This window comes from Idiotropiscis lumnitzeri, chromosome 12 (genome assembly GCF_059441095.1).
Source record: "Idiotropiscis lumnitzeri isolate Australia: NSW breed Sydney's pygmy pipehorse chromosome 12, RoL_Ilum_1.0, whole genome shotgun sequence".
In the NCBI taxonomy this organism is placed as follows: domain Eukaryota; kingdom Metazoa; phylum Chordata; class Actinopteri; order Syngnathiformes; family Syngnathidae; genus Idiotropiscis; species Idiotropiscis lumnitzeri.
Window position 1 is genome coordinate 6,624,387 of NC_142402.1, and position 25,136 is coordinate 6,649,522.

The 25,136-nt window shown below is 40.9% G+C and overlaps 1 protein-coding gene across 6 annotated transcripts in view; it reads left to right on the forward strand.

Annotated features, from left to right (window-relative positions):
- Positions 1–2,005: 2,005 nt before the first annotated feature.
- Positions 2,006–25,136, forward strand: part of rnf220a (ring finger protein 220a) — a 139,167-nt gene continuing 116,036 nt past the window's right edge. For 3 of the 6 annotated variants that reach the window (XM_088311188.1, XM_088311189.1, XM_088311193.1), the window contains exons 1-2: positions 2,011–2,343; positions 12,426–13,435. In XM_088311188.1, the coding sequence (XP_088167314.1) occupies positions 12,781–13,435 (655 nt within the window). In that variant the 5' untranslated portion in view covers positions 2,011–2,343; positions 12,426–12,780. Of the gene's footprint in view, positions 2,344–12,425; positions 13,436–25,136 lie in introns of all 6 variants that reach the window. The other 3 variants (XM_088311191.1, XM_088311192.1, XM_088311190.1) reach the window with 2 other exon arrangements.

Genomic DNA, 25,136 nt, shown 5'->3' on the forward strand with positions numbered 1-25,136 from the left:
ACTAATGGCACTGCTTCTGCCGCTACTGCCCCTCATGTGTATGGAGACCACCCAGCACACACACACTATCACACACACACTTCACTTTTCCCACGCTATTGTTACCTAAACATCAGTATATTATAGCGTGAAAGTGGTTCAAAGAGCAAGGAGGCGAATCAAATACTCTTTTGAGTCTTAACGTGCACTTGTCTGACACACGTTAACATGACTACAATGTTCGTGTCTTTATCTCGATTAAAAATTGTTTCACAATCAAAGATGTTTAAAATCAACCGTTTGACATCACTGGAATGTGAAATGTTTAATACAAATACTCATTTAATCAAACAATCTTTCTTTTAAGTCAGCAAAAGGAATTAGTCTTCTCTCGTTTAAGCAACTCTATAGTGCTCCAATAGATTTTTTTTTTATGATTAAACCATGACAATTTTTACATGCAGAAGTCACCACTGCGAGCAACTTTCTAAACCATGACAACATTTTACCCACACATTACTTTCCTTAACATCTAATGTCAAGTTTATTCCAAAGTGAATTGACTATAGAGGAAGTCTACAGCTTCTTGGATTGCGTTTCACTTCCGCGTATGACCAGCAGGGGGAGTCGTGCAGAGGGGGGAAAAAAATCCTCAACTCAACCATTTTGGTTCAGTGTAATTATCAAGTTTCACTACTTTGGTTAGTAACACACACATCACAGAATAAAGAAGAGAGGTTTATCATGTTGCCTTTGTTCTAAAATCAGGTGAGCCATAAAATAATTTTTGGAGTGTCAAACAGTACACATCCTTTTCGGCATTTGATAGTTATATTAATCTACTCATAATGATTTCCTCGATTCTGCATGACCCAAAAAGATTTGGTAGAGGTATTTTACAGTTTTGTTTTAAACGAATAGTCATTAATGAGCACAAACGTTGGTCCACTTCCTCAAACCTGCACTTTTTGATGTCTGATAGCACACCTCTTTTGGTGGGTGGACTTTCATTGGCTTTATGGCAAGCGGTCGGTCCGACAGTAGAAAAAGAGAGTGAGAGAGAAAGAGCAGGGAGGGGGATAATTCATTCACTTTGCGCACAAAGCTGTTGAAATCGCCCAGGGGACCGAAACGCCAGAGGGGAGAGGAACGGAGGTGGTGAGAGGTGGTCTGCGTTTGTATCAATGCGCCTACCTGCAGATAATACACCATTCCCAGAAAGAAATAATCAAACTAGAAATAGTCTTTTAAATTATGAATATCACAATCAAGATATTATTCCTCTATGTAGGGTGCTCCAAAATATATACATTTAAAATGTAAACTGCAGACAATTATATGTGGTATCACGTAATAATATGCATAGTCCTTAGAAATTATTTATTAGTCAGTTATTAATTAGTTAAATGTTTAATAAAGACTTATCCGTACATAATTTCACTTTCCAATTGCCATTTTCTAGTTGGTAGTAGCTCATGCTTACGGATGTTCAGAGATTTAAGAAAATAGAAACTATTAGTGACAGTGTTTAAAATAGTTAAATGCGGATTGCGTGAACCACATTCTTTGTTCAGTTTGTACATGTTTTCGGTCATGACTATACATTTTATACATCAAATCCGTTTCTTGACCGTAGTTTACTGTCGTCGTTATATTACAATGCTGAGTGGTGAGCGAGAGTTACAGATCCATTTTGAAGAACCCTGAAGTTGGCTCGACTGGTGGGTGCTCCCCAACACACCCTAAAGTGCAGACAGCTTTCCTTGCCCTGAAATGACCAAATAGTTGATCGGAAAGGGGGTGGGCAGGTTGTTTTTATCTTGCGTGCGTGCTTGCGTGCGCGTGTTCTTGTCCTTGCGTCATAGGGCGACCCGAGCACAGCGCGGCAGCACTGCGCCTCCTGTGCGCTCTTGCCCTCCGACACCCCTCCCTCCTCCTACCGGTACACCCCCACTCACACGCTTAGCCGTTGAGAGCCCACCACCACCACTACCACCCCACCTCCTTCCCTGCCTGCCACCGTGTCTCGCGCTCCCTCCGCGGCTCCCACTCGCCTTTCCGCTCCGCGTTTCAACTGAGGGGCTGCACGCGCACGTCGCGCTACTGATAGCCGCTTTACACTCAGCGTGCAAAGTCAGCCTCTCTCTCCCTCTCTCTTCCTCTATTACGCGCACACATTGTCCTCCTTGGGCAAGCTAACAGGGAGGTGTTAACTACTTTTAGTTGTCGTTATCTCCAGTGCTGCGGCGCACGAGCCACGCAACTGTTACTTGGCGAAAAGTTTTGGGTTTGTTGTGAGGATAAAAAAGGGGAGCCGGAAACCCAAGAGGGTTCCGCAGAAGTAGTGGATTCTCCTACGAAGAGGTGAGTCAGACTTTTTTCACCGACTTTCCGAGTTTGAATCTTAGAAAGTAGTAGTGTTTGTGGTGTTTCTTTTTGAGAGGTTTTGTCGATCGTTTCTTAGGCGGACTGAGCGTTTCATTCTCTTGGGGCGAAAAATGGGGGGGGAAAGTCACGCCAAAGTGACTCCGAGTGTCCCTTTGGACTCAGACATTCTACTTGTGCGTTCATGTTGGTTTATTATATCGCTTTAGGCGTGTGCGTGAGCGTTTGTTTGTTTGTTGTTGTGTGTGTGCGCGTGCGCGTGCGCGAATGCACTTGTCTGCTTCCCAAACAAGAACGTGTCCTCCTGAAAACACTTGATGAGGATTACAGTGTGCGCGTGTGCTTGTACTTGTGCTTGCGCGCGTGCGTGTGGGTGTGCGTGTGTGTGTGTGCGTGTATTGCCATCGCCTCACTAATATCCAGAACATTTACTGTACATATAGGCTGAAATAACTTTCAGAACAGTGATACTAAAATCTATTTTTAGCAATGCGTTCTGAGGTAAAGCAGGATATGGCAAGAGAGAGTTGCTTGTGACATTCCCTGTTATTTTCGGACAAAGTATCAAATCATTAATTTCACATAATCTTTTTTTAATGAAAATTTCAAAGTTAGACGCAATTTCATTGTTTTATATTTCCTTGTCCACAGCATGGATAATAGCACATCATTTTGGTTTTACAAAATTACAAATAGGTATGCGCATTACACAGTTTTTAATGGTAACATGTGGCTTCAACGTGCAGCATGATCTGTTTTTAATCAAGAACATTACTTTGGACCACAAAAATGCATCGACGTTGGACTACTGATCTTGTTAAACATTTTAAAATATCTTCAACACATTTACAAACATTAAACGCCAACAAAAAAATCAGCTTTTTGCCGAATACAAATGTATCTGATTAATTAGAAGGCTTACAATCATGCGCGTGGACGTGCCCACCTCACACGCACGCTCACGAAGGCCTTGAGTAGGGAAACACCTGTTAAGCGGGAGCCACTATAATTTACACCCCTCCTCTAAACAAGCAGCGCCCAGTCTGAGGAAGCCTCGCGGGGCTTCCAAATTCGTGGCCGGCCACGGCGAGCCAAAACCTGCATCTCCAAAGGCCACTTCCAGTTTTTGCGCCGTCACTTTTACCGGGTCAACATTTTTAGCGGATTTGCACTTCTCATGGATGAATGATTTTTAGTCAAATTTATGATATTTTACGTCGTTGAAAATTACATTAGCCGCATATAATGAAACTTCCAAGCGTGCCTTTTGCTTTCCATTGTTTTAAATAAAAAGTTACACTCCCATATAACAAAAAGAACAAGTGCAGTTATGGACTTTATTTCATTTTTTTGTTTGAAGATTCACAATGAGTGTTGCCAACTTCCAATGAGTACTTCGACTTTACTCCAGTTTGTTCTTCAACCGCTACGCGATTGTAGAAACAGGTAGGCTTACTTATCCGTAATGAAAAAAATGGTAAATCACCGCAGTTGTGTAATAACTAAAATATAAAAAACAAACAACAAATAATACAATAAAATACAGTAAATAACACAAAACAATTTTATTTATAAAAAAAAAAAAAACATTAATCCATCAATTATCTAAGCCGCTTATGCTCAAAAATACGTTTAACATCTGCATTGGAATATAAAGCCCATAAAAAAGAACAAATGCACTAAAAGCGGTACTTGAACGCAACACACAATCCACAGCATTGTATTTTAGTTTGTAGATTAAAATAAATAATGGAAAAAATGGATAAACCGACTTGGCATCAAGTGATTTTGCTTTGATTTCAGTGATGGATGACTTGAAATTGATTTATTGATTGTCGGATCAAGCAACCCCGTCTTCTAACGACCATGCGAGCCTGTTTAATTTCCAACTAAATGTACTGGACTAGACGTCACTTATCTTTTGAATGTGTGGTCATAAGTATTATGGTTCGCATTCCGCGTTCCGCTTCACCGGCACCGGCACCGGCTGGCGAAAAAGTTATTTTTTTCACTGTGAACAATTTCTACAACCACGCTGATACATGAAAGGCATATAAACTGTTTTTCTTCATCAAGCGAAATAATTGCATTTTCATTAATTTCATTTAGTGATAAAACAAAATAATCCGATGTCTCTAAATGCAAATTTAAAAAAACAATCGAAATATAATGCATTTTTTAAATATTTATTCCCATTTATGCACTTGATGAAATTTGCATGCACATTTGTAAATTATGACTTACTTCCTTATTTATATACCAATGATGATTTAAATAGGCTAGGATGTTTTAAGTAATTTGAATGAAACAATTAAATACAAGTCAATTAAATATCGTTAAGGAAGGCATTTTTGTTGTTAATTATTAGTATTTGATGTCGGTTTTTTTTGTTCGGTGCTAAATACTGAGTGCGTGTCTGTGCGTCGGGTTATTATTTCCTCATTTACGTTTCCAACCGCAGTGATTTATAGACCAACGCCTTTCTTTCAGATTAAACTGACTTCCAGTTTTGTGATCCCCTTGATTTTAAGTGGCCTTCTGCAAATTGTCAAACAATAGTTACGTCTTTTTTTGTACACGAGTATTATTTGGAGTCTTGAGCGAAGTATTGGGATTAAACGGAGACAAACCTGACTCAATATACAGAAGAAAAAAAAACAAATATACATATCTTTATAACAAACCGTTTGTAATTATTAAGATTACCATTTGAAAAAGTATATCCTCCTTCTGTGTGCGCATCCGTAATTTTATTGATTTAGGCCCATTATAATGTCGGCGGGTCTGTTTTTTTCCATTCGCACGGGAATTAAAAGAAGAAAAAAAATCCCCAAAAAGCAGCAAATGATGATTTATTTTCGAAGCCCACTAGCAGTCAGTTTTTATTGCTTGTCATTGATCCCCGGGCTCCACGCTCTGTGCAGCGAGAAGTGAACTAAAATTAATGTCCATTTCACACCTCTATCCTGGGTCGATGGCTGCTGAGTGAGAAGTTTATTTCAATTGCAATCCCACGACACGCAACGTCCATTGAGTGGTGTGTGCGCGCGCGCGTGTATGTGTGTGCGTAAGCGTGTGGTGAGAAGGGGGGCTGAGGGTTGCTCTGGAGGGTGGTTCGGGTAATTATTAATATGGTAATAATTATTTTTAGCACTTCAGTAATAAATGGTATCAGTTTACATGCATGCTGCTCTTGTCTTAAATCAAACAAGTGGGGACATGAATTACGAAAAGCGTTTTTTACATTAGGCGTCCACGTTCCGTTCATATTAATTTGTTTTATGCTCAAGATATACGAAAAAAATGAATCACTCCATGAATCTGCAATTATTTTTCAATATGCTCATATTTGGGAATATTAACGCATCATTGCGCCATCACGACACGGGCAGTAAATTAAGAGAAGATCACTCAATCGCGATTTATTTCATGACCCCCCCCTCAAAGTCTATTAAGTCTTATCAATATGCGCTATTTTATCGCTCTTTATTATACGCAACTGCTCACTTCACCAGCCTCTCCCCTCCTCCTTCTCTCAGGTGTACGTTGTATTATTGTGTCGCGTTAATAAACGCAGCACACGCCAGCTAATTTGACAAGCGGAATGTAATTGAAATCAAGGCGTGCACGGGTAAATAACAAGTGTTGGAACACACACTCAACAGGGAATGCTTCCCGTTTGCACTGCGCCTTGCACATCCTCAAACTTTGTGTTTACTGCTGTTACAATCACTATCATTAAGCCTGATGCATTCATTTAAGAGTGGCTATTGCAAGCTGCCAGGGGCTCAATATTTTTCATTTTACCCTGAGCAATTGCAAACTGTCTGCATCTACAAATTGCTTTTTTGACGCAATATTGGTTTGTCCAATATGGAATATAAACAAAAATGAAAAATGTTCTTTTTCACTCATACTCGAGATACTTAAAGTTTTTTTTTTTGCCAATTATGATTTTTTTTCTACTAGTTTATTATTTGTAAAAAAAAAAAGTGGATTGAGTGGAAATGTCCCCAAAATAAAGGGAAAACTACTGGACGTTTATTGTAAATCAAATTATTATCTTTATTGATAACAGGAAAGGGGAGTAGCTCTCATTCAGTCATTTTCTATTGGAAGGAAATCACTCCAAGGAGGTGATGCACACTGTGTTTAATGGTTTGATTGCATTGGAGACGGCAGGGACTACTAATGCAGTTGTTGGGGCTGTTATAGGGTGAATATCACTGGCAACAAGAGAAAGTCAGCCAAGCGGCCTAATGAGGGGGAAGGACTTGTGTCGGATGTCTGATACTTTCTGTATAGTTGGGTGTCTCGTTCTCTCACTTTGCACCCCCACCCCACCACCAAACCCCCCCAATCACATCATCTCTCTCTCAGGTTTCTCCGTTCATTTGTCAATTACTCTTTGCGCTTGCACACACGCACACACTTACACACACGCGTTTTTGGAGCACATACAATCATCGATTGTAAGCAGTCGGAATCTGCGTGGATTACTTATCATTTTTCTCCGGACGCCAGCTGGGCATCCAGACAGGAGATGATGATACAAGAAGCCTGATCCTACCAGATGCACTCAAACACCTCACTGCATGTGCTCATTTAACCGATATGATGACATCCACATTGCACACTTGGCTGCCATGTGATCATTAAAAGTAAAAAAAATATTCTCATTACAGAACAACCTCCTCGATCATATTCCTGTGTCATCCTGAACTTTGACCTCCGCGTCGAAGAGGTCTCAGCACCGATGCGGTTCCCTTTTGTTGTAATCATCCTTATTAACTCTGCAATTGAGGACAATTAGAGGGGAATGTCTTAGTGTTTGCGCTTCCCAACAGTTTTCCTTGTTCGACTTAATCGGCTTGGATACAGCTTGGTGTTGCAACTAGACAATGAGCCTCCTGTCTGCCGGCCGGCCGGTAAGATTAGTGACCGCCGCTACGCACGCCGACGTAACACGGCAATAAAGAGTCATCGCAGGGCGTCGCAGTGCCACACACGCACTCACTCAGCGGTACTTGTAAAGGGCAGACAGCGAGCTCACCTGTCAGTCATCGAAGACGGCGGTGTCATCTGTCAGCTTGTCGGGGTCGTTTGCAGCGGGCGACTTGTCGCTTCGAGGCCATACTGATTTTGCTGTACAGTGACCAGGAAGAATGATTTATTTGTCACTGAACGCTTTGTGATTCGTGTCCTGTGAACTGGGTATGAATAGAAATCCTTGCCCCAGGACCAGGCCGTGACACCGTGTCTCCAAACATCCCTAGAGTCTTAGTCTTTAAATCCTATTTTCTTATTGCTGGGTTATTCCATGATATATCACATCAGTGGGACAAAAGAAAGAAAACATTTTACAGCTGCTTCGTCAGATTCTTTTCTGCCCTTTTCAGCAAGCTGAAGAGCTTTTAGCTGTGGCACATTCTGCACAGCATGTTCGCCCGCTTGCATTGTATTGATTTAGGGAGCGGAATGTTATTATCCAGCTCACACGATTAGACGGTTTGCATGTCCCCTTATCAAATTTTACTGTAATATTACTTTCTCTGCTCGCGCATATGTCTCCAGCTAACTGTGGCGACTGTTGACTGAAGGTTAGAACTTAGATGACATACAAGGGTGAGCATAAGAGGCAATGAAATCTCAGATTGATTACACAATTCGGGTTATTGAAAGATAAGAATTAGCAAAACAATTATTACTTGAGAGAGAAAGTGAGGGGTGAGATGAATGAACATGATGCTTATTTACACGAATTGCCTCATGGTCAGACACAAATGAGTAGATTTCCGTACTATCGGCTGTTGATTTGGACATAAATGAACACATGATGATGCACATAACAATCCATTGTGGTGCAATTGATAACTACCTCTTGCAGATACTTGCATGAACTATCCAAGTCCAACCCACAATGGAATGGGTTCTAAATTTTTGTATCTGCTTGCTTCTACATCTGCTTGGAAATTGCGCAGTAAAACTTAACCACCTCACAATGCAAACGTCTGCGCATTAGGTTGCATATGCCATCACAAACATTTAATAGCCACTAACCAGTGCAGTGATAAAATACAGTGTTGTCATTGATAGAAACAGATGGTGATAACTCTTGAGAAACGTACACAATGAGGTCAAACCCATTGTGAGTGTGCTTGTTGACTTCTCTTCATTGTAAAATCCACTTAAACATTCTACCCCAAAAGTGACAATGCACCTGAGATGAGCTAATTTATTACCATCACATGTTAAAGTACCTACATCTGTATACCACGCTCTTTTAATAATAAAAGAGGTTGATAGTGTTCCATGAAATGTTTATGTGTTTGATTTGTGTGGTGGTTAAAATGTAAAATGCTCAAATCGACCTGGAAGTGGAGATGCCAAGGTTCACCGGGAAGTGGAAGATTAGGCAAAGTTGTTGTCACAGGCATTTATTTTGTTCTGAGGTCACTTTACCTCTCAATAGAAAATTCTGCTGTAACGAGCTATATGTTTTGAACCATCTTGAAAATGTGTCAAACTGAACTTTGTCATATTTCAAAGTCTTCGAACAACTATGTTAGCGTCACTTTTTCTACAGAAAATGGTGCGTGCAGACTCACACACCAGCATCTTTGCTGATGTCATTGTGTAGGTTTCTCAAGATGTCTTTGATGGACATTTCCTGGCTGCAATAGAACAACAAAAGGATGGCACTGTTGACACATAGTTGACAAGAATTTGGTAAACTGTCTGTCAAGTTTGGGTGATGATCAGCGGTTGATATTTCAATGCCAATACAGGATAAAAAAAAGATACCTTGTCATCTCAGCTACAACAGGTTCGCTGACATATGAAGCATCCCAATACTATGAAAGAGTGACCGGCGGGTCAGAACTGAATAAATGGCACAAGAGCAGAGGGGAATGGAAGGACATGTGAAAAGCTAATTGGAAGAGTAAAAATGGAGAAATAAGAGTGGCGATATTTTAAATAAAAAAAAAAGAAGACTAGATCAGAGTCTTGGAGTTCCATGTGAAGTTTAGGACCAAATAAAATCCCAAGGGAAAAAACAGAGAAGCAAATTTTTTTGGGGGAGAATGGATGGAGGAAGCGAAACTCTAACCCAAGATACAAAAATAAAACAGGTGTACACAGGTGAGAGCGACAGAGATGTAAGGAAAAAAGAGGCCTCACTGAGCTCAGGAGAGCCGAATGGTGGCCGACAGGCTACTCAATCGGACGATGCTCCCTTAAAGACTCAGTCATCAAATATGCAATGGTGGGGTCGTTCTTTGAAAGAGAGCTTCCAGGGATTTGGACTCTTGGAGTACTAATCCTCCACAAAATTTACAGCAATACAGGGAGAGCCTACAGAAAACAGTGAACCAAGACATAAGCATTAAATGACATGGAAATTAAAACGACGAACACTGACAACATAGGTGAGCAAGAGAGAAGGAGTTCAGTAAATGACAATGAAGAGCGTGGCAAAAACGAAGGAAATACACAGGTGGAGCTAATAACACTAACGAGAGAACAGAAGTCCTTAATTAGAAGAAAATGTAGAAGAATATGCATTCATGTTGCAATTAACAGATAGCTAACAGCTAGCCCATTTTACGGTATTTCTTCTTCTAATATTTAGTCCGACTTAGAACCCTGCTGCTTCTCAGTAGCAGTAAGCGCGCAGAGATTTTTTTTTTTTAACGTGATTAGCATTTTAAATGGTTACGATGTGAAAAATTTGTATGCATAAACACCACTAAACTGAGAGCATAGTTCAAGCAAAAACAATCCTCATCCAAAAGCATTCCATCTATCCATAATTACGTCAGTTAAGTATTCCCAAATCCTTAATTTGTGTTTCTGATCAATTCAACAGGCAAGTTACACCCTACAATTATTTTTAGGAACAATCATTTTGGATGCATTACAACTACAATTTGCAACACATCTCACTTGATGAGTGTAATTTCTCTTGATGAGGTTAAAGTGCATCAATGTTGACACAGCAATTTCTACATTGGTAAAACAGTCACTTTAAGTACACGTTTGATACAAATTGCCTACCCCCCGCCACCCCTTGAGTGTAATATCGCAGCGACAGCTGTATCTTTCTTGTACACAGTAATCAAATTATGCTTGCGTGGTAAATGTTCCCCTGTGACATTTTCTATTATAAAATGCATATAGCCGATGTCAGACAATGAGTGGCTGATATCCCCTCAGTGGCAAATGGGATTGTAAGTGGCACTGACTGATATTATGAGTGTGCATTGGCTGTTATTGTGCTTGGATTTTGATTTTGAAAAGATCTTGCTACCGTAGGCTATCTCTCTCTCGTCTGAAATTATTATCACTGTTTCAGGGGCGAAGGATTTGGTGACACGTAGTGTAAATACAAATTTTCTAAATAAACAATACTAATGATCATGTTTAGTATGTACTCATTTGCTTTGCCACATTTAAAACAAATTACATCGAAATGATGTAAAAAGTTTAAAACATTTTTAGTTTGGTTTATTTTCTCCTCTTCCTTTATGGTTGATACGAGAATCTCCAATGGTGACCCTCACCTCGGCCTAAAATGAAGATAAAGATGAAATAGTGTGTGTTCTCCTCCGATCAACCCTTCATACTACCAAGGTTACACGTGGAAAGCTCATGTTGTACCTGATGAGCATTGGCGATGGGGAAAATGACTGAGAGATGACGTGAAACTTTCACGTCCATGTGTCAATTCTAGCATGGTGTGTGGCAGGTGGAAAAATGAATTTGAAAAGGGATGGAGAGATGTAATCTGAGACGACATGGCACCAGTCCAGATGAGAGGTGTGTTCGCCTCAGCCTTTCTGACCACTGCACCAGCTTGCTGTGCTTCTGCGGTAATGTAAAACATCTCACTGTGCCTGGGCGTCTCCTCTCAGCTTCCCCTGGGCTTGAGCATGTGTCTTCATGTTGGAGGTAGGCGAGTGTGCCAAAGCCGAGATCAGGTTTGACAATCGATTGTAACGGGTATGTAGAGCTGAATGCTAACCTTATCACCTTTGAATCCAGATCCAAGTTCCAAAGTCTTCCGCTGTAGCAATTTAATAGCATTTTGGATGTTGAACAAACCATCCCCCTTCAAGTTGCCTTTTGGGGATAAACAGCTCTTAAATGTTATTTTATCGTTTCATTGGCCGCCTCCCTGCATTCGCCAGCTCAACCAATCGCACAGTGTGATCTAATCCCCGAGAGGAAGAATTCTAGCCTGTTGCCACGGATGCTGGGGTCGTGAGGTCAAGTACAGCTAATTTATTCACTCAGTCAGATTTCCTCTGGCTCGTGGATGGCAGATGGAGGGGTCTGATATGATATCACCCATCTGAATCACCCAAGGGAGAAGAGAGTTAGGGAAAGGAGGGTGAGACGGAGCAATCCGAGGAGATGAGAATTACAGGGGAAATGCAAAAGCGAGGTCAGATAGCAAAAAAAAAAAAAAAAAGTAAATTAAAAGATGGTAAATAGTGCAGAATAGCATGAAAGTTTCTAGTATGTACTTCACTTGATGGGTTGAACCTCATTGATTCTTATCCGATATGTGTGTGAGTATGTGGGTGGGTAGAAAAAATATGTGTGCCTTTATCTTGAGACAAGTGGTTCTGGTCCAGTAAGATCTGGGAGATGGTAGGAATAAGCGGCTTAGACTGTGATCAGAGATGGCAGAGGGAAGAGAAATAGTGCTAGGAGGATGAGAGGAGATGAGGATTCTGAGAAGGGGGTGGATTGATTTGCAGAATAGAGGACATGCAGCAGGCACTTGGTAAGAGCTGGAGGGCAACAAAGAATCAGAGTGGAGAGATGTGATGCAATAACTTTTTCTAAAGTGTGCGGGCATCAGGGCCCAAGTTTGTGCCTTTACAGGATCTGACAATGGGAAGGCACCTTCGGGGCAAAGTGCTAAGAAGTCAAGAAAATTGAGTACTTATGTTGCAACATTTCTGTGATATTTTTTTCCTTCTGACAAATCTTATTGATGGAAGAAGAAGGAGATGGCTGTCATGTAATGCTTGTGTTTTGTCTCTTCGCAGTTTGACCACAAGAAGATGAGGAATCCGCTGTGACAACCTTCAACGACCACTCGGCTTTCCCTTACAACAGTCTCACCAATTATCGCGCTTCAACTCCCAAAATTAACTGGACAGTGCATCCCTGCCAAAGAAAAATCAGCTCCAAACTGCAGTCACTCAACTAGAGTAGATTTTTATCTCTACTGAAAAGGAATGAACTAAAATCACAATTTGAGCCAAATAGCCAACTGCCCTGCAAGACTCACGACTCTTATTCGAGACTCTTTTCAAGGGTACTGTGTTCAGTTTCTTTGAGGAGGAACCAGTTCCTCCTCTTCCTCCTAAAATCTTCTCAACTACTCTCATCCATTTCGACATGGACCTCCACAGAGCAGCGTTCAAGATGGAGAGTTCCTCCTACTTGCCAAATCCCCTGGCCTCCCCAGCTCTCATGGTCCTGGCCTCCACTGCTGAAGCGTCTCGTGATGCTTCTATTCCTTGCCAACAACCACGCCCATTTGGTGTCCCAGTTTCTGTTGAGAAAGATGTTCACTTGCCATTTAATAATGGTTCGTACACCTTTGCATCAATGTACCACCGCCAAGGTGCCGTCCCCCCAGGTTTCCCCAACAGGGACTTTCCACCATCCCTCCTCCACCTCCATCATCAGTTTGCACCACCGAATCTGGACTGCTCGCCGATCAGTATGCTGAATCACAGTGGCGTCGGGGCCTTCAGACCCTTTGCTTCTCCTCCTGATGATCGAGATGGAGCACCAGGCGGGTATCAGTCTGCTTTCACCCCAGCTAAGCGCCTCAAAGGCTGCCTGGATGCAGAAGCTTCCCCTCATCTCCGTTATTCTGATGCCGAGGGTAAAGAATATGACTTTGGTGGTGCCCAGATCCCACCTGGGAGCTCACCCAGCAGCGCCTTGAAGGCTGTCGAGGACAGCGGAAAGAAGATCTTTGCTGTGTCCGGCCTTCTTTCAGACCGAGAGACTTCCTCCAGCCCTGAGGACCGCATTGAACGCTGTAAGTACACATTTACGTCTCTTCTGTATTTTCTTCAAATATACACATTGACATAGAACAAAAGAATTCATTGGCAATGTGTGTCTGATATCTAAGAGAATATACCGAAAAGGGAAGGATAAAAAAACAAACTCATACTGGCAAATCCAATTGAGGCCCTTTAATTATAAACTTGCACAATAATTTTACACACTTGCATCACACACCCCAATAAACAATCCCATCTATGTTTTCTTGTCATCATCTCTCTTGGCTCAACCAATCCTTGGTTCACAAGCCCACAAGCTCCGCTAGTCACATTAGCATTTACCAGGGGAGGGGATGCCATTTGGCCCTCCTGCAGTCTGCATACGCCATGTGTTTGTGTGTGTGCGTGCATGTGTGTGCACGTATGTCGGCCATGCTCCTTGCCATCAGTATTCATCATAGTTCCACCCTGGCGGCCAAAAGATTTGCCCACATTCCCGAAACCTCAGCAGAGAATGTGTGTATATGTGTACGTGTTTGCGCCTGTTGGTACGTGTGTATGACTGTGATGGAAAGAGAAGGAAGCGTTCCAATCACAAAGACACAATCAACATTTGGCAAAGAGCTTTGACATCCAGCACACATGAAAATCTGTATCGGCTCTTAGAGGCAAATTAGCCTTACATGCTGTAGCTATTTTGAATTAATTTAAATTACATATTGTACTTGTCTGTTTAGTTGTTCAAAGTCACCTTTCCACAGTTATCGGTTTTATCTTTGTCCTCTTTCCAGCCTTTCTAAGGTTTAAGATGATGTGTGTTTTTGTGGGATGAATCCATGAACTAATAAATGAGAGACAAAAGCGACGACCTGAGACTAATCCGATAAAAACAAACCATGCAAGGGAAGTCGAGACGGGAACTGGAGAGCTGAAGAAACTTTGAGAAAAATCACGCCTTCATGCTTTTCCAGGTGAAATTGCAACAAAGAAAAAAAGTTCGTATAAGCACCAGGCAGATTATTTAAATATTTCATTTATAATTGGATATTGTAGCATAAAATGAGCCAAACATTTGTAAAGCGATACTGTCCAGCGTTAACTCTAAAGCTTTGTAAGCACTTGGAGAATGTACACTAAAAAAAGGTTTCTGTGCTGTCTTATGGAACGGCTGAATCCCAATCTAATCAGGTTAAGTCTTGGCAGAAGAAGCCGCCACCTTTACCATCGGCCTCTAATGCATTTGGATATGTGGAGGCTGAGCTCACAGCAAAGAATTATTCTCCTTGACTGGTTCTGGTCATTGAGTAGACATGCGTAAAGACCCAGCAACCCCAAGAGGTTTGGAACAGGAAAAGTCGGGAGCTACATAATGTGACATGAAACTATTTTACACAAAGGTGAATGATGAATTTAAAAAAACAACAGCATTTGTTTTCTTTTCTTTTTGGAAAGACAAGCGGAATTTGACAGAAGACCAATTTTCTGTCATCCAATCAGCCCACTGGAAATAATCCAAAAGTTTGAATCAGTAATTTTGCTAATTTAAAAAAAAAAAAAAAAAAGAGAGAATCCAAGTGGCATCAAACTGAACCACTTATGGAATTGGACTAAAGATAAATTATACGCTGCTACATTTATATACATATATATATTATTTATATTATACATATATTATGTGATTACAGTCCAATCATCTCTCATCACATAATCTCCGGCGTGTGAGGAATTCTCTTTTCTTAACCAAATATTCTAATACAACAACATGGAAAAAGTAGTACCTGGCGTGCACATCTGTCATCTTGGTACAAAATGCTTCAAGCAACATCCGGTATGCAAAGCCTTCCCAAATCCTCACAATGCATAGACAGACACGATGGCTGTTAACTAAACCCGCGAACATATCAACTGCTAAACCTCCACGTAAAGGCCCCATCATGCACTTTTGGACAAGACGTTTTAAATGGTATTACTTGCACTTAATTTATATTATAATGTTTTAATACAAAGCCGATTGAATCAAATGGAGGCTTCTTAAAAAAAAAAAAAATGACATCGGAATTGTATGTGATTAGAGTTATTGGACCATATCTTTGTTTTCTTTTGGATCTTACATATCTCTCCATCTTTCCTCGATGCCTTGTTCCCAATCGGACCTTTATCTCTCGGCCTTTTCATTGTGTGACAGCTGTGGACTGTTTGTCTGTATTCTCCGCTCCCAACATACAAGGTAGACAGATGCACACTCAAACTGACCCTTCCGAACCTGCCTTGTTGATCTTCCCACTTTCACTTGGAATAGCAGGCTTGGAAAAGTAAAAGATGAAGAATGCACAAATGTTTTTCAGTGCAGAGGCAAGTTGCATAAGACTAACAAACTATATGGTTGTTGAATACAAGTACATCCAAAGAATAAAAATTATATACATACTGCAGAATGAATTTATTGAAATACAGATAATGATATTTATCATAATGATTATATATCACAGCAGTGTGTCATATTTCCTCCTTTTTTCACCATGAACATGTGACAAACATTCTGTCATCTCATGCTTTTCAAAGCACAAGTGATCTACTTTTCATCATCTTTCTGGACTTTTATCTATTTTGTCGCTTTTTAACTTTACTTTGTTTATTATTATTTTGCTCTCCATGTCCAACTGAGAATAACTGTTGTTTTGGTCTTTGGGCTCTTGTAGCACAAAGTTTGTATGAGGAAAAAAAATAGGGGTCTTCAAAAAGGCTCTCTGGAGCATCATGTTGGGGATCGTAATAGTATTTTCATATTAATGTGTTTATTGCTATGCAGAGTCAACTCAGAATTCCCAAAGTGTCCTTGACCAATGTCCATGTTTTCATCTGTTCTTTACTTTTTTCCCTTGCTGTGGTACATGAGAGGTTCAAAACAATCTGTCAAGGAGAGAAACCCTCATCCTTCGTCTTGACTTGACAAAAATCTGTCGCCCTCCACCTTGGCAGCCCTCCCCCCTCTATCTCTGCCTGTCACGGTCCAGTGGCAGGGTAAAGTTAAGTAAGAGTGTTCTAATAATTAGGACTGGGACTTGCCCGCCTACCAAAGTGGGTGTGTGTGTGCGTTTGTGTGTGGATGTCTTCCAGACAGTGCTTAGCCAGATGTTAAAAGCCTTGTCCCTCTCTTGTTGCCTCCCTGTCAGTCCCCAACTGTGCGCCACACACACACAACTACCCACCCACCCTGCCTGGCAGGGTGGCGGTTGTCACTCTTCTGTAAGCCCACTAGTATGGATAACTGCTCAGTCATAATATCCTCGCTGTAACGCTAGCTTTCAGGGAAAAAAAATATTCAAAATGTTTTTATTAATCGTTCTTTTGAACAGTCCACCCGTCCTTCTACCCTTGCATGTGTGGCACATACAATCAAGGATGGGATAACAGTGAGTGTGTGTGTTGCTTGATGTGAGTCTCGTGGTCACTGTTGCAATGATGGTTCAGCTCAAGGATTAGTCCCTTCCTGTCGAACCTTTTGTTGGCCAGCAGCCACTCCATTTGAACACAGATAACTGTGAGTGCATGTGCGTTTTATTCAAAAGTACAAACACTGTTTGTGTATAGATTCCATGGCTCCTAATATGTGTTAAATAGTTTCATTAAAGCGTTTTCCACGGAAAAGGGCCCCTCGAAAACTCTTACCACTATTTATTTTCTGTTGATAAAAGTTAAATGATGCTCTGTTAAAACAACCGTCAATTATATACAGACGATGTTTTAGCCAAACAACACCTAGCAAGACAACCCACAAACATGCACACGTACTTGCCCAAGAAAGAAAATCAACACCAGGCTGATTGAGAACGACTTAAAAAGTTGTTGCTCTTCATTTCCAAACACCCCAGTCGGCAGTGATTCATGCTATTCACAGATTTCCTCATCCGGATGAGTTCAAAGATTCCTTTCTATTCATTTTGTCTGCTTTCGTCTTCACACCTCTGCTGCATCTTTTTCTTCTTCTCCATCACTTCTCTCTCCATCTCCGTCCTTCTATCCTTCTCACTTCCTCTCGACACCCCTCCCCTCTTCTCCTCCTCAGTAATCTAATCTGCAGCCAGTTTGTGGATGCAGTCTAGTGTGACAGACTCCCCTCTATACCCTCCCCTCTTCTCTCACTTTCATGCACACCAACACACACACACACACACTGTTTCCAAAAAGGCCCACTGGCTTGGCAGAGGGGCCTTACCCCTCCCTGTCCTGGTCACACCCTCTTTAATATTGAATTATTCATCAAATCTGATTGGTTCCTGCTGATGGTAGCCATGATGCGAACGAACAGTTTGTGCACGTGCATGCAAGTGTGTATGAGCGCGCACATAAATGTGTGTGTGTGTGTTGAGGGGGCTGTGGGTTCGAGATTATTTGTTGTCCTTCCCGCACTGTCACTTTACAAAGCTGCGGTGGCCAATTTGCTCACACACAGATGAACGCTCACTTCATCGTTATATTACAAGTAGCGCTAAACCACTTGCGCCTGTAGCTATTTCACATAAAATGAGGATTTTAATTTACCCGGAAGGATTCTAGAAGCCTCTCCCACATTGAATATTAAATCTGATTGATTCATATTCATAAAAAAAATAAAACAAAACTACAGTTTGGTTTCAATTGGAAGCAACCTGCAATCCTGCGTCTGAAGCCCTCGGGAAGTTTACACCGACATAGCAACATAGAAGTTGAAATCTGATTGGACAAAAAAAGAGTTAAACATTATTGCATGAAGACAAATTACTGTTGGAAAAATATTTCTATAGTTATTTACTATTATTAATACTTTACAATTTGCTTTTTATATGCAGGTCAGTGCTTTTGATGTTTAAGCCCGCAGAGAAGGCTTTGAGGGCCCTGACAGCACGCCACTGTTGCGACCTTATTAAGCTCAGAAAATGGATGGGTTATTGTATTTATTTATTTTCCCTTAATTGCAAATAAAAATTTGCGTCTGCAGCACAAAAGTCCTAAAAGTCCCTTTGAAAGGTGAAACAAATCAATATTGTATGTTTTATATGCATGTGAGAACATGTGCTTGCTCATATGATTTGCACATGAATCTCAAGTAGCAGTGCCCACTGCGATGAGTCCAAGTCAGAAAGACCGGAAAATTCCATTTATTACCTTGTGTTTTTCTCACAGTTCTGTGTGTTAACAGGATTTTACAAAGCTGACACTTGGAGGGAATTTGCATATTCAGCATTGTTTGATACCTTACTTCAAATTAAAATCTGCAGCCATTTTCCAAAATCCCTTTCTCATTCACTGAAGCATGAATTGTGATGACAACATTTAAGCTTCCACGACACTTATTAAGGTGTACTATTTGATGCACCATTAAGACTGTTTGGCCTTGGCAGTGGTCTGCATTTCAATTTTGATCTTACGAAGCAGCTCAATGCCCTTTTTCGCACACTTTTCAAAGTAAATCCCAGTATAATGCCATATTTTAACACATGCCTATTTGTAAAATCATCTTCAACCGTAACATCAAATATTATCCCCATGGCATTGTCAGGTTTGTCCAACCAATTCTCTCGTGTGCACTAGTACGCGTGTGAAATTGCATTTGTGTTCCAGGCGTTCTTAAAGGCGTGAGGAGCCAATGATCACGGATTTGCCCGCACTTGAGGAAAAGACAGGGATAAATTCAAGGAGGAGTGTGTTTGATAGCGTTTGCTTATGCTACTGGGTGTTGTGTATGGCAAACGTCTTCCCCTACACATTTCAGGTTGACGCTGTGGTGCTGCAGCATACTTAAAAGCAACATCAGGGGGAGTGTGGTCTCGCAGAAGAGCAGCAAACACACTGTTCTAAAACAGTCCCATGTCCGAGTCTGAGTTTTTCCAAAGTCAACATACTGTTTGTGAGAATCTCAAATGAGAAAAGTAATCCCCTCATCCTCTTTACTCTTCTAACTTGCGCTATCCTTCCATCCCCCTTTAGTCTTCCTCCTCTTCTCCCCCGTCACTGGGTGTGTGAGGAATCCCAGCCCACTGTTCAGCAGATGAATAATTTAGCGGTGTGTGTATCATCTGTTTACCGTGCTAATCCATCTGTCAGCAGGCACCTATCGATTCGCGCCTGCTTGGTAATTGTGCATCCGTGCCACACATACACACACGCACGCACGCACACGCACACACGCAGTACTGGATGCACAAAAACGCACTGGAGCACCTTTATGATGTGCAACTTAGCTCATATTCAGATCCTGTCGCTGTCAGCTGGACTTCATCTTCATTGAGTGAAAGTGATTGCAGAGTCAAGGTCATGAGAAACAATGTGATTGCAAAGGCTTCTGGGAGTTTCCTAGAGTCATCTTTCTTTCTGTTGTTGTTTTTAAAGTATTAGCGCAATAGTTTGATGCAGGTTATGTCTTTCTATTTCCTAAATAAGGACAAAAAAAGGGGGATTGAATCATCAATCGACTTCATAATTAAGATACTGGACAATTGTCTACTCGATACCTTAGTTTTGAAATGAGTTTTTCCTGACCATCTAGTGCAGGGGTCAGTTGATTTTGGCACTGTAAGACTTTCACTTTTACTTAAATTTTCCCATTTCTGTTCAAATTTTGATGACAATTGTATCTATCCATAGCTGGTTTAACTATTGCTCTACATCTGACTCTACATCTGACTCTCCTCACCCCCCCCAAAAAAACAAAAACAAAAACAGACACTTTAATCAACATAAATTCCCAAACCCAGCCATGAAAGCAGACAGTAATTGGTCGCATGTTACTTCCATTTGGATGATCGGGTCCTGATTTATTTTTTATGGCTGTTATTTGCCATATTAGGTGTTTCTCACTAACCATGATGAATTCTCGCCTTTTTGTTTTGCCTTACCATGACCCAAAGAGGCAGATTGGTTGCATATGATTAAATCATAATCACCCGATTTATTTTTCTACACTTTTCCTCAAAAATATTCAAATGATATCGTGTTAGTTTATTGGTCCTAATTCAGTAAACAAAAAGGAACCAAAGGATTTTTTTTTCAATCTACTGTGTTTTTCAGTTTGTCATCATTGGAATGCTTTAACTCACAATGATGCCAATGGCAATGTTTTATAAAAATAAATTATACGTGATGATAAACTGTGCATATCAGTTGAGAAAGAGCAAGATGATAGAGTGAGCAGTGCAATAATAAATCACTGGGTGACCATTGATGGTTGTAATTATTAAATGACTGGTTTTAAAAGCTCATTGATCCATGTCATTAGCTACTTGAGTGATTACTAATTACTGCTTTAGTATGTTAATGCATGCACATACGGTACACACACACATGCACGCACACGCACACACACATTACAAGCAAACAAACACTCGTTCGCCTCCTCTTGTAACAGCATGTCAGATGTTATGATGAGTACCGGTACGTTCATGTTGCGCGACAGCAGAGAGGCGCAAAAAAAAAATCAAAAAACAAATCCATGATGTGTCACCTTGGAATATCATCGTGTGTGTTCCACCTGATTGATCATATTCTGTCTTCCAAGCCCGGCCTCTGTTGCCTTCACTAACACGGTAAACACACTAACACGAGCGCAGCAGGGTTCATTTCGATGTAGAGCGACTAATATCACACCCCCCCGGCAAAATGCTAGGAATTCTGCCCGCTGGGACAAGTGTCACATCTTTGTGCGTGTGTGTGTATGAGTGTGTTTCTGCATCTCTATATTTGTGTGTATGAGTGTGTGTCAGGGGGTGTTAAAAGAAGGCAGGGGCTTAGCAGAGCAAAAGAGAGCAAATCTGTCAGCTCTCCCTGGGCAGACAACCCTTCTGACCCTCATTCAAAGACATATTGATTCTCCTCTACACCCAACAGAGGAGGGTGTGTGTTTGTGTGCATGTGTGTGTAAGTGCACAAGTGCTTAACACAGCCTGATGTCTCCTCCACATCCGTTGTCCTGAGGCATTGTTAAATGAGATAAAATATGGTTGATTGTATAATCAATTAAACAGTTTTTCGGGTATTGAACCAATTACAATTTTGAATTGGAGTTGATAAAACATAAAACAGGAGGTGACAGAGTTCACCACTTTTCTTTCCATTTCTATTTAAGGTCATGGATGACAATTCAGTTTCAGATGTATCACCTTGTTAACGCCAAGCCTCACATTCACACAGCGTTTCCACTGGGACAGTACCAATCAGGGCTACACGTGTAGTTAGGAGGCCTGCTTGTAGTGGAGCATGTTAAAATGTTACTTGAAGTCATTCCAACGCAGTAAACAATGAGTTGGTGATGCAAATTATTTAATGATTTCATTTATTTGCCACGGGGAAAACTGATTCTTAATTTGACCAACTGGAATTCGCCCATTAACCCAGAATGGTTTGTCTTCAATACGACTAGGTCCAGTCTATAAAAAATAGTTAGGCATCACACTCCTTCCGTTTGCTCAAAGAAATGATGAATTGTATAAAAGTCAGGCCAGTTCTGCTTCATCATTTGTGTGCTGTGCTTAATTTCACATTACATGACGATTGCAAATCTTGTCATGTTAAATAACACTACAGACACGCTGGGCTCAAAGAGCTGTAGTTTTCCCACAATTTATATTGTGCCATATTTTTAAAGTAATTCAAAGCCAAAAGACAGATTCAAAAGAAAGACTTTTACCACATTTAACATGTGAGATAAATAATGATAAAATGTTCAATTAAGCTTTAACAAAAGCACATCCCATTAAGGACATTTTATATCCTAGGCAATAACAACGTAAACATACATTATGACATCCGCTGCAGCTTTTATGACACATTTAGAATAAAGCGCAACAAAAATAAACCTGACTTTGCATCAATGTCACAAATGCTGTTCAGGTCCCGCCTTTTGACCCGCCGCGGCAGCCTGGCGCAAGGTCTCTGGTAATAGCTGATCGCTGGCCAACCGGTAATGGCAGTTTGTGAGCGTGTGTGAGTCAGGGGGGCGCGGGAGGCGGACCCCGACAAGGTGAGGTTGTTGTCTACAGCGAGGCAGGGCCAGAGGCTGCATGCTGACCCTGCTCCTGCTGACATACATGCGCGGTATAAGCTGAAAAGTGTTGGCTGTGATAATGAAAGGTAGGTGCAATTGGAGTCAGACACAGGAAGAGAAAAAGAAAATGGCAAAGGAGAAAAAAGATGGGTGGCTTGAAATGACTGATGGACTTCATGGAGATCCCGAGCAAATTAAATTTGATGTCAGATGTTTATGTCTGTATGTGTGTGGAATGATTGTGCAAAGTATCTTTTATATTTCATGGACAAATATTTTGTTCTATTAATTTTTTTAAGAGGACCTTGATTTGTATATGTATTGCTAAAAGTGTATACATTTAGTCTTTAGAATTAGAATTAGAATTAGAAATCCCTTTATTGTCATTGTACTCAAGAGTGCAACGAGATTAGAGAGCTCCCCTCTCCAGTGCAATACAACAATAATACAGACAAATATATAAATTAGATAAATAAGAAAGTGCAATGGAAAATAATACTGAATAGGGTATTTACATTGGGGTTCAGCATTTGGTCAAAGTTAGACGCCGTCACTTGATAGAGGATTATTTAACTTATGTATTTCTCTTCATTTCTGTTAACACAATTGACACAATAAATAAATCTTATTTGTTGAGAAAGGAGATGAATGGAAGCAACGGTGGATATAAAACATCTACCCACCCAAAAGTTCAAATGGAAAAAGCTTGCGTGAGGCACAATTCTCAACAAAAAAAAAAAAAAATCAATACCCGTCTTATAAGACCGAGAGGATGGTTTGTATTTTATTTATATATTTATTTATTTATAAATTGTGGGGGAAAAAAAGGTCTCAGGTGACGAGCACGTCTCTCATCGGGGGGAAACCGGGTGGTGCTCTAGCACCGGTCGGGGCTTATGCGTACATGTGCCTGATGAATATGGAATAAAATTCACATCCACACTTGTTAAAAAAAAATGGGCTGTGTGTGTAAATTTGATAAACATAAGATGTTCACAGCATGGTACATTTTAATATAATCTTAATCACTAAAGTGTATGTCATTTGGATTCAACTTACACATACCATCTCCACTCAGTTCCTTTGTCTCCTCTCTGTCTCATTCACATACACACTAATACACGATGGAGCGCACACACACACACACACGCAGTGTGGGCCCCAGATGGCATGGTGGTGTCAGGGTGAGAGAGGTTTGTTAGGATCAAAGAGCTCCAGTGTGTGGCCCCACCACCCTTCACTTGCTTTCTTCTTCTCTTCTTTCCCTCTTTCTGTTAGTCATTTCATTCTTCCCCTTCCACCACTTTCATTCCCTGCTTCCTCTTCCCCTTTTCTGCCTCTCCCTCTGTCCCTCTTCATTTTTCCCCCTAATCTGTCCATCACAAGTGTTGATGAATTATGCATGTCTCTGTCTGTCCCCGAAGCCTTGTCACCTCTCCACCGCTCTCTAGCCCCTCACTTTCCTCTCCTCCATTGCCTTCATCCCTTTTTCCCTCACGGATTTCTTCTCCTTCTCCTTTTCTCCGCATGCTCTCATGTCCTTCACCCTCCACCTCCTCTCCCGTCATCTCCTCTGTGGCCCATCTCGACCACACACGTCTTACTCTTGAACACCAAAGTTTAACCTTCCCTTAACATATTCCATTTTTTTAACAGCAAAAAGAAAACTGCACATATACGTGCTGTAATTTGCCAAAGCATATATACATTTATTACTATATTTTATTTATGTAGGAAATTGGACATGAATCTTGGTCTAAGATTACAATGCTATTGAAAATGTGATCAATGGAAAGACTCACTCACTCACTTTGGAAACACAAACGCTAAAAGTGAACAGGAAGTAAAGCAGCGACGATGCATCAGAAGATTCCACATTTCGAAGGCAATTGAACTCTGGTTTATGTGTGCAAACATACACAAAGACGGTTTTAAGAGAGATAAAGTTTGCAGTGGATAGCTATTAATCATAGGGAATGCGGCTGAATACAAATGGAAGGAGCTTAGTGATTACTGGAGAATTACTTTATTTCCGCATAAGTGTTGTGTCTCTGTGTGTAGTAAGCAATGTTTTACCGTTTTTTTTATTTTTTTTTCTGGTGAGATTTTATATTCACATGCACTCACTGCTTGCCACTGTGTGTGTATGTGTTGGCATGCGCTCACATATGTCACATGTGGCTGCTCTGTCAAAAAAAAAAAAGGGCTGGTCTGAGACACTCTCATCCCATGTTACCACGACGATTAATACATTTTAAAAAATGTCCCCTTCACTTTCGCCCAGTGCAGCTCACACAAGCACACGCACACACACACACACAGACACACACTGCTCACTATTCAATGGAGGTTAGCGCTACATCAGCGGCATATAGCACACTGCCTTTAGAGGCTGATCAATCTGTACTGCTGCTTGCACTGATGAATTACAGAAGTCAAGAGCAAAAGAGAGAGGGGGAAATGGTAGAAGACTGGAGGAGGATGGGGAGAGAGACGGAAACTGGACGATTAAGCAACTGTATAGGGAGCGAGAGTTGGGAAATGTGGATTTAATAAAATGTTTGTGAGGAATCCAGAGTGAAATTTCAGATAAAATTAGAAGGCCGTCAGGCAGATTGGTGAAGGTATAAGAGTGCAGTGAAAAGTTATGGGAGAAAAATGTAAGCATGTAAAAATACTGAAGGGAAACATGCTTCAACATGTTCATATAGTAT